This window comes from Punica granatum, chromosome 1 (assembly GCF_007655135.1).
Source record: "Punica granatum isolate Tunisia-2019 chromosome 1, ASM765513v2, whole genome shotgun sequence".
NCBI classification, from domain to species: domain Eukaryota; kingdom Viridiplantae; phylum Streptophyta; class Magnoliopsida; order Myrtales; family Lythraceae; genus Punica; species Punica granatum.
This window is the reverse complement of record NC_045127.1, coordinates 11,031,593-11,042,512: the sequence shown is the minus strand read 5'-3', so window position 1 is coordinate 11,042,512 and position 10,920 is coordinate 11,031,593. Positions and strand designations below refer to the sequence as shown.

The window sequence follows — 10,920 nt, the reverse complement described above, 5'->3', positions numbered from 1 at the left end:
TGCCTTGATGACACTATAGAAAGTATAGAAATTTTTCCAAAAGACCGGGATTGACGATGTCGGGAAAGAAAAGAAATGTGCAGAGTCGATGGTTGAGAATCCTCATGAAAGACAAACCCCCAAGAATTTAAAGATGAAATTTTTTTATGGATGATCAGTCGCCCATCCACTCGTAGATGTGACTAGCTGAATAACAAACTGACTTGTCAACCGGACCCCATTTTAAATCCTATATTGGTTAGGCACAGTCACGACAGTGGATCCAGAAATTCGGTTGTCATGACAGCAAAATCGTACTATTATATATCAGAGGATGCCAAATACAAACTTGATAAATTCAAAGGAAATTTCGATTGATTTCGCTCGTAAACATACTTGTCAAAGGATTTTCACATAAACAATGAAAAGATAAAATAGAAGAGAAGATCATATAGCACATTGGTTATATCCACGTGAAAAAAGATCGACCGGATTTCTTATTACAGTTATAGTCGTTCTCTCTTTTCTCTTTCCAAAAAAAATTATATTTCAAGATCCCAAAAATATAGATCAAATCCAGCCAAATCCGAGCGATAAGTTAGGATTTATGTATAAAGTATACACAGAGTTCGAGTCCTACATCTTGGACATGTATTCTGAGCCACTCTCAACTATATCGAAAGAGGAAGATCTTATCAAAAGATTATAGGATTTACTACAAGAGGTTCCAAATTCAATTCTCATCCAAGGAGCTTTCAATGTTCTTTTATCTTGCTTTATTCTATGTTTCTTTTACTGAACTCGATTCTCTGTTGCAACCCGGAAAGGGAACCATCCCATCAGGAATGGTGAACTCACATCCACCGTCAACAACGTGATGTCATATGTTTTCATTTCATAATCACAAACCATTGCAGTAATTTACAGATAAACGATGACGACAATCATCAATAATGCATGCATGCAAAAATCTCTTTCTCAATCTCCACAAACCCCTAACATTAATTAAACTGAACTAAAACATGCAAGAATTCAAACTAATTAGCCACACACCAAGTCGATCATCAATGGAGATCAGAGACACACACATCAATCTTCCAGACAGAAACATCCAAACTTGGAACTCTGGTGATTCACATATCCCGGACTTCGAAGATGTTGCGGTTCTTCACGACGATGTCATACATGTGCATGGACTTCAACTTGTGGAACTCCTTCGGGAGAGAGATGAGGTGGACGGTGGATCTCTTGTGGAACTGGAGCAGACCCGGGTCGTCGTAGTACCTCTCCCACCCGAGCGAGTAGAGCATCCTCTCGAGTTCTGCATACGATGTGATAACCTCGTTGGTCGGGGTGTGGACTAAGACCTTCCGCTTCCCGCTTCCACCGTGCGGCTCAGCCCCGGGATTCTCCACGAGCCGCATCACTCCGTTGTTGTTGAAAACCCACACGCCCGACATTATTGATTAATTTTCCGGTGTGGTATCAATGAAAACCGGGGAAGATCAACCGGGGAAGATCAATGAAGAAGAGTTGTGTTCTTGGGAGAATGGGTATTGTTTGAGTGAAGATGGTGCTATGTGGGATTTGGCTTTGGCATTGAATATATATATAGGCAAATTTTGGGAGCTGCAAAGTTTCATAAAAGCCTTCTACGAAAAAAAAAGAAAAAAAAAAGAGTTTCATAAAAGCCAACTTTGGTAGAATATGGTAAATTGTTCGGGTATAGGTTTGGCTAACGTAGGACCCATGCATCTTAGGATAGGACAGGAAAAAAAAAGAAAAAAGGAAAAATCTCGGCTTATGTTGATTTCGTATGCGCCGCGCATCGGATTCAGTCGAGTTCAGATGGACTAAGAAATGTAGGATTGAATAGCTTGCAAGAGAATGTATGCATTGAGATTAATAATTTCTTACTTTAAACTCTTAATCACTTCAAAATGATGCATACCGATATAGTTATACAAAGCGGACTAGCCAATCGAAATTATAAACCGTGACTGGCTATAGTGGGCATGATAAGATTGAGGAGAATCCTGATTCTTGCCACACGGGGAATCTAAGTTGTTCCATGTAAACAAATAAAAAAATTGCTCAGATATTATTCTAGCATTAAAAAATCCAAAAAAGAAAAAAAGAGAGAGTAAAAGGAGAAGGGGTTCAAGAAAATGAATTTCGTGAGTATCTATATTACAAATATATCACCTTATTATTATGGTCTTAAATGTTTATATATATATATATATATATATATATATATTGTATTAGATGGGATGGTAAAGAAAAATTCGAATAAACATTCTGTTGTGGAAGTAATGGGTTGGATACAGAGATGGGGCATAAACATTGTATATATGATCTTTACAAATAATACATGCATACATGATTTCCTTTTGTAGAAAAGTAAATATTCTCGTTTATAGCATAATATATCATATATAAATATAATTAGAAAAGGTTCGATACTAGGGTTCAAGTCTCGTGAATAGAAAAATTTCATGAGTGGAAGAATTTTACTTTTTAGTGTATCGATCTATTCCGAACTGAATTAGTTAAAACCACTTGAATTTTTAGATATTATGATACGCACCGAAAAAGAGAAAAGAGAAGATCAATATATCTAGAATATTTTGGTGCATGGCTGGGGTCGAAAAATTGGAAGAGAGATTCTGATTTCTGGAATTTCTTTTTCCCTTTTCTCGCAGCAGGTTCATGGATGATAACTTGAGGCATTCATTAATTAATTACTTAATCAAATATCTATTCACGCTCTTGCCTAACTCATGTTGACTTTCCATCGGCCTAATTCCTTGTAGTTCGTTCTGATTTTAATTTAGAAATTTTTTACATAAATAAATGAAAAGAAGAGGAAAAAGATGACAACCTAGTAGAAGCACCTTTCATAATTTCTCCCTGGATTTTTTTAAGTGCCAATTACTTTGCTCATTCATCCAAAAACAAAAAAATAGCACCGACATTCACAAGAAGAATTATATAGAGAAATGTTTTCCATTCACGAAGGGAATGGCCACAATTTCAGTACATATTGGGAGAGGACGTCTAGGAAAAGGAATCAGTCATGAGCTGCTCCGAGAAATTTCTAAGACTATCTTACTTCATTCGGTTCTGTTGAATCGAGGCAAATATCACCTTACAGCATTTCGTGCGTTTTTAGTGCAATGATACTTGTTCTCGACTTAAATCAGGAGAGGTTCTCGATTAATTCATACTATTATATTTATATTAGTTTATAGATGTAAACTTTTGTTGGAATTATAAGCGACTGAGTCATTTTTCAACTAAAAAGCTCGAGTTAATAAGTGGCGGCAACCAAACCTTATATTAACCTATAGATTTTTCATTTTGTAATCGACGTGGGATTGTATTTATTTTTTTTATGTATGTATTGACTCTCAACACCCACTCTCAGGTGCAATGTGTGGCCTTTTTCTCTTTCATTTGCTTACACATTGTCACATGCCATCAAATACCCTCCCTCAACAACTAATCTCAAGCCAGGCTAGTGCTCGGACGGGGGGACCCTACACGAGGCGCACTCTTGGCTGCTCTCGGATATACTAGGCTTGGCATGATACGAGAGCACGGATGCGTGAAACCGTGGCTCTAACAGCATGTAAAATTCCGCTATGCCTATAATCGACTGGGCGAATCTCTAACCCAGAAACTCGAGCTGATAGGTTGTGAAACCCAATCACTTGTAAACTTACGGTCTACTATTTAATTTTTCCGAGTGAGACAATTCTTAACTCTCGACATTAGTTTAAATTGCTATGAAAATGATATCAGGTATCACTCAATGGTTTAAGCTATTTTGGTGAGGGTTTTCTCCCAAGACTTACTTTGAAAGCTCTTTCTGTCTCTATATAATGTAACGGTTCCTTCTAGGATAAGTCGAAATCATATTATTAGTTTTAGTTTAAGTGTTTAATATTTTAGTTTAAGTGTTTATTACTTTTAGTACTTGTAATTAGTACAAGTATTTATTGCTTTTATTTTCAGTTAAAGTATTTAGTATTTTAGTTCAAATATCTAGTATTTGGTAAAATTAATCAGAAATAGTAAAAATACTAAATACTTGAACTGAAATACTAAACATTTGAACTGATGTATTACATGTCACCATGACTCGAAGTCACGTTAGAATTCCCTATAATGTAAGAATTCACGTCATACGCTAACTCCCAAATCAACTTCCATCAAAATACGTCTATACACATTAGGCATTGCATCTTTGCTGCAACAGATGATTAGATATAACCATATTAAATACTGTGTATTTATCATTTTCTTGGACCACTATGAACCCGTCAAGGTTAGATTTCAGACAAAGGAGTTCAACAATTGTTATGGGAGTCCCATGTCTATCCAATGTGAGAACTCGTTCCGCTTACTCTACCAGCCACACGCAATCTAGACTTCACCATGAGGGCACATATTAGTCGGAACAATCCATTTAGAATCGCCTCGGATATCACTTATATCGATAAACTCTGTTCTAAATATATTGTTACCATATTACAGAAAGAATCATTCCTGCTGTGTATGGTCCCCGAACTTTCACCAATCCGAGGTCCTCGACACCAATAACTTGGAAATGGATAAAAAAGATGGACAAAGATTCGGAACTGGAGTGGGTATGTAGGCTTAAAGAGGCTGCAATACTTCTTGTTAGGGCTTTTATTGGTTATGTCTTTCTTCTTCTTCATGACCTTCCTCGTGACACACTGGTCCCTCCATGTCTTTGTATGGTCTGAGCCTGCTCTCTATATCCAAGCCGAAGGTAAGAGAGAGGTTGGGCCCTACCTCTCACTTCTGATCACGACAAAGATTTTGTGTGCTCTTATCATCATCTCCCTATCATTTTGTCACCTTCTACTAAAGATTCTTCTTAATCTTCGCAAAGGGTCGACCACCCAATTTTAGAATCTCCCCCTCGCGCTAGATATTTCTTTGCGTTCTCCATGAAACGTGACGCATAATATTTCTGAGTCAAAATCGAGTCAACTCTTGCTTTGTTGTGGAAAACATAATTTCCAGTTTCTTATACTCTTTATCCACACGAAACAAATTCTTATCCTCCTTTAGATCGCGATCGATTCTGCCCATTGTTGCCATGTGGCACAATGTATTTATTGATCGACAGGTTTTCTTAGACAGATTGATTGTCAAGTGAAGTAACATGATTCTAGAACTTCTTTTGGAAATCATTCTCTAGTACAGGATAGAGAGATTAGAATCAAATCGAAATCGAAATCGAACCGAGTAGAATATATTATGTGTGTTATACAGAGTACATGTACATGTTCTCACGGCAAGAATATTAATGTTGACTAAAAACTCTTGAATTTTCATGCTGATGTAACATGGTAACTATGTAATGACATCTTGGAATCGGTTTTGATGAACTTATATTCCGTTTTTCTGTTCTCAAGATGTCCTTATCTTATCAATGTTATTTAGGAAGGATGATAGTGAACTAATAAACTTTTGGCCGAACAACGTACGCGTTTCAACTTCTAAGAGCACACGTTTTTTAACATTAATTAGCGAATATATTGCCAAACCACATCCCAGATATTTTAAGAAAAAAGCAAGCGTCTTTTGCAGTCAGAATACTGTAGAGAACTAGAACTAATTAGAAGCTAAAACTACTTTTAGATATCAAACAATGTTGTTTCCATGATCATTAAGGCGTAACATTTTATGACATTAATGAAATATCTGTTGGTCCTTTTTAGGGTTAGGTTATCCTATGAAATTCCTAAACCGAGAATGGATTGATTCAGCCCGGTAATGTGTGGATCAGTCAAAAGTGTGTACAAACTGAACAACGAAGACATTAATTATCTAACAATCCAATAAAAACAATATTTCTTTATAGGTATGGTCTATCATTTATCAAATTGATCTGATTTGAAGGATGAAATACTTATATTGACACAACATGGGATCTTGAGGCCACTTCAACTTTTGCAGCCGAAGGGGATTGCTATATCCCTTCTGTTGGGGTTAGAAAGGCGAAAAGCAAAGGAAGGGAACCTATTTGTTAGGGCACAGCTTGCAATATCTCTTCTCATTCTTTAATCATCCAGATTTTGATTTCTGGTCCCAAAAATAAAGCAAGACCTTGTGACATTCACCTGAAAGTGGCGATGAAATGTGAAAGGATCCTACCATATACAATTCTAATTCCAACAAGCCCACGTGAGAGTGTCCCTTAAATAAGGCAATATTGCAGCTGCCTCAGCGCACCCACTTTGCCTCATTTCTTTAGGGGCATATTCCCTTTTCACGTTGGCCTCTTCTTTTCTTTAAAGGAATTACTAAAAGGATAAAACAAAAAGAAAAGAAAGAGGAAAAACAAAAATATGAAAAGAAAATGCTATACAATGACCCGTCGGGCCATATCGCATTCCTAATTAGACTTTTCTTTGTTCTGCTTTGCCCAAAAAGACCAAACTTCCTTTGGGGTGAATCCGACCAGAGGGATGTACCTAGCTAGGGAATTCCCTTTTGCTTCGTGTAATTGAGTTTCCGGACATTTTCGACCAAAGTATATATTCTTGTCATAATTCTATTGCCGAAATCCATATGTTTCAGCATTTGATTGCAGCGTGAGAATATATTTTTTTTCCTTACGATCATAGATTGACGTCAGTTATTGATGTGCCGAGGACATAATACATGGGTCGTAACTGCCCTTCATGTGCTACTGCATACTTTAGATGCTCTTCAGAAAGAACAATGTACATGCCCTAATGGAATGTGACTCCGTTCCATGGGTGGCTTCAATCGGACCTTTGATCATAAACATGCTTATTATATGAAATGAGTATTCATTTCGAGGATTAACTTAATTACTCTACATTCCTTCTTTTTCATTGGGTGCAGGAACAGACTCAGGATTTGAACTGAGGGAGGCGGGTTATCTAAGAGGGCGAATAGGAATTTCATTGTAATATAATTACACATCATTGATGTGCATTGAAGGTTTAAGGTCCGAAAATAATATCTAAAATGCATTTCGAAAGAGTATAATAGACCCTCATTTATACTCACTTTCATCTTCTCTACGTTAATCTTTTTCCTCTGTCTACAATCGAAATAGAGAAGAATGCAGCTCCTCCTACAAACTGAATCAAATGGAACACCAATGTAGCTTCACTAAACCGGCCAGTCCCTCGAGCATTGGGGTTATTCTTAGAAATTCTAATGGTTGTATTATCTGGATTCGTCTTTGGGCATAATTGATTGAATTAAGCAGAATTGCTAGCAATGAGAAAGCTCTTCAAATTTCATCATCAAGTCCTTCACTCTTTGGCTCTTCTCTCATCATTGAATTTGATTCTTAAAATGTGTTTTTTGTCAAAAATTTTATATCCCATATTGAATATATACAAAGATAATCTTGGATTTATAAGATGACTGAGTTCACAATCCTATTAGCTTCACCTTGCTCAAATTTGGTACTAGCACTCTCACAAAATTCAAATACCTTCACGGACTGTTTTGCTAAATCAAGGGTGGATTTCATTGCCTGGATATAACTCGACTCTTATTTTTTAGTATAATCCTCTGAGATTTTCTGATCTCCGCTTGTACTCTACGACTTTTCAAAATTGAGAAAAGGATAATGGTACCCCACCATTAACTACTTCATTTATGAATTTCATAGTAATAGAAATACATGTCCTACCAAAACAGCATTTGTTACTTGCTATCCTCTTGTCTAGCAGGCAAAGATTTACTGTGGACTTTCCATGAATTATTAAAAGAAAAAAATATATAGTCAGGATTATGATTTATAATGACGAATATTGGTGCTAGTTAGAGATGTTATGTGGATATTGTTCATTGCCATTAAGTTTTACCCTTCGTTAAGAATTTGGATCGAGAAAAACGAAAGGAAATGGAGGGAAGGACAGGAAAAATCTTATGGGAAGGAGAATTTTCCCTCCCCTCCCGTCTATTTTCCTCCATTTTCTTTCTACCCAAATAAGTTATTTAGTAATTTCTAGATACTTTTTCAATTAGATATGTTCATGTTTAAGGTTTTCCAAATATTTTTATCAAAGTTTCATCATTAATATCTAGCTTAATGAATGTGTCTACGAGTGTGTGTATATATGTATATATATATCATGAGATCTGAAATTTACTATTCTCAAATGATTGAAAATAATTAGCATGAGCTCTGGAATTTACGTGCCTCCATCAGAACTATTATATGCCCTAAATTAGTTGGCGTATTCACCCACTAATATCATGAGAATGTACCAAATTGTGTACAAAGAAAGTTCTCCAGGAAAGGTTTTATCGGAGAGCATTCAATTATATATAAATAAAACAACGATTTACAAATCAGAGAGAACTCTATTTTAAAAGTTACTTTCCCATAAGATTTTTTATTCTTTTATTTAATCCTAGATTTGTTTACTTAGCTTAATTGGGTACGGCTCCTCCTCTTCTTGTGAAAGCCATGATTGAATATATTCTCCAATATAATTATCTGCTAAATATATTTAAAACACAAATATTTATTCCATTGAGTTTTAAGAATTCTTAAATAGCGGGTAGGATGAAAAATGGGAATAATTTTCATATAGGGAAAATTGATTGTGGAGAGAATATCATTAATTTTTTATTCGGTTGTAGGGAAGGTTTTATTGCCCTGGATAGAAATGGGGAAGTGGAAATAAAGTAAACGCAGGGATGAATGGAGGGTGTTGTCGTTGCTCTTAAGATTTTTTTAGGTTTTAAGAAAGAAAGTTTGCGCATTATTTAAATTTTGATAAAATTCCTTATGACCCCTTTAATTCTAAAAAAGGTTATCAATCCCTTCAAAGACCTCATGGCCAAGTTCAAGTTTTGGATTCGTCGTTATTGTGTATGAGAAATTCCACTAATGAGAATCAGATACAAAACCTCTCTTTTATAAATAAGAGCATGTGTCGTTGTATTGCATCACCTCTTTCTTTCTTTTTTTTGGGCAAGCCTGGGTGTTTCTATGAACCCCCAATGACACACGTAGTAAGTAATCATTCCAAAGGTGTTTCGGTGGCTCCAACGGGTTCTGAACTCGAGTCGAGTTGATACTTGAGCTCATATCTTAACCGCTAAGTCAACCCCTTAGAGTTTAGTGCATCCTCTCTTCAGTATATTATTATTATTTGTAATAATATAATTAATGATATAAGAAACAATTTTTTTAGTAATTTAATCACTAAGAATAACATTGCTTTTGTTGGGTGAATAAGAATAACATTGCTTTGTACGTGGATATTATTTAGGTGCTTAACTTTGAGCTCTTTAAAAATTGAAAGAAAATAAGAGAAAAAGTTGAGAAAGGAATTTTCGTCGATAATGGGAATAAAGTAATGAAAAATATGGACTGAATAGGGTCAGTTCTTTCTTAAATTTAGAAACAGAAATTCGGGATTACATAAGAATATATGAAAATTCTGATTAAACATTTATTCTAAATGTCTCACTGAAAAGAGATCATTCATCGAATCAAAGGGAAGATGGGGACACAAAAAGAAAAAGGATGGGATACGTAAGACTCACGACGATCCAATCATTGAAAATGTTTCCTCTGCATTGAATCACATCACACACTATTTCTTTTTTTTTTATCTAGCAAAAAAAATGAAAATAATAATACGATAAATGAAATCTTCCCCATCATTTGGCTCTTTGTCTTTGGTGGAGCATTTTTCTAATACTTATTTATTCAAAAGCAATACGCATCAAAATCAAAAGCAGTCGCCATTCCTAAAATGTCATGTTTACGTATTATCCTTCGATTCTCGATAAAATTACATAAATCCGTTTTCTCTAATTATTCGAAAACTTCATACTCCTATATACCTTCTTAAATCCCCCAGTTCCAAATTCTACGACCATTTCTGACTGCATGCACTGTTAACATAGATATATCCAGCCAGCTAGATCACAAGACTTCATCTCACATTTCACGTAGTCATCATCACCGAAACATACTTCATTTGTATTCTAGATGAGTCAATCCATATCCATTTTATAACGATAAGTTTCATGACCTAGTTGTCTGGGTGGTTTGATTACCGTTACCTTATCGAAATGTTCGGTGGCTTGGTTACTATAACTCAAAGTTCCATCAATACTATCTGAGGCCCCGGCAACATGATCGAGATGTCCGGTGGCTTGATTAACATTACCACACTATGGGAGGCGATGGGCGTCTTAAAATAAATAAATAAATTTTTTTAAAAAAAAGTAGGGCATGAGAAATGTGACGAAATCTTTTACGTTTAGAATTGCTATTGACCAAACGACATAGCAACAAGCGCATCTGGTGTAGTGGTATCATAGTACCCTCCCACGGTACTGACCGGGGTTCGATTCCCCGGATGCGCATTTGTCATTTCCATATTCTTTTTCTTTCCCAAAATCTGATTTTTATTGTTATTAACAAAATGAAAATTAGCACTGCTATGTTCACTTCACTTCTTCAGGATCAAAAAAGGCTGATTCAGATAGTATGAAAGCTTTTTGTTTTTTTGCTAAGTAAAATGCAAGCTATCATCGAATCATGCGGGATCTCCTTCCTGCCTCGAGTTCAAGCCTCTTAATTTGATTTCGCTAAATTGTTGAAGCAAGGATAGCATTGGACGACACCCCATGTAGGACCATCTCTGATAGAGACCGACTTTCTGGTTGAAAGACAGCACGGGCCATATAATGCGCCGAAGTGGGAAAGGTCATACATTTCTCCGAGTCCGAGATTTTAGCTCGTTATGTCAACTGAATCCATTTCGATAATATTCATATTCGTTTCTTATAGTATGGAATAAGAATTGTTGCTGCAGAAAGCACCGTTGCTGTCCGGTTATGGACGGGGCTGCTGAACTGAAGCTGCGGCAAGGCCCACTAAGGCCC

At 36.0% G+C, this 10,920-nt stretch overlaps 1 protein-coding gene and 1 non-coding gene across 2 annotated transcripts; one reads left to right on the top strand and one right to left on the bottom strand.

Annotated features, from left to right (window-relative positions):
• Positions 1 to 845: 845 nt before the first annotated feature.
• LOC116192045 (flowering-promoting factor 1-like protein 3) lies at positions 846 to 1,574 on the bottom strand. The gene has a single exon (XM_031520446.1). It carries the CDS (start codon positions 1,437 to 1,439, stop codon positions 1,113 to 1,115), a length of 327 nt encoding a protein of 108 aa, XP_031376306.1. The 5' UTR covers positions 1,440 to 1,574; the 3' UTR covers positions 846 to 1,112.
• Positions 1,575 to 10,327: 8,753 nt separating this feature from the next.
• On the top strand, positions 10,328 to 10,398 carry TRNAG-CCC. Its single transcript has one exon. It is a non-coding gene; the product is annotated as a tRNA-Gly (tRNA).
• The last annotated feature ends 522 nt before the right edge of the window (positions 10,399 to 10,920 follow it).

What these genes read in the sequence shown, in the direction of transcription:
- LOC116192045 (XM_031520446.1), bottom strand. Translation starts at nt 1,439, where the DNA reads ATGTCGGGCGTGTGGGTTTTCAACAACAACGGAGTGATGCGGCTCGTG.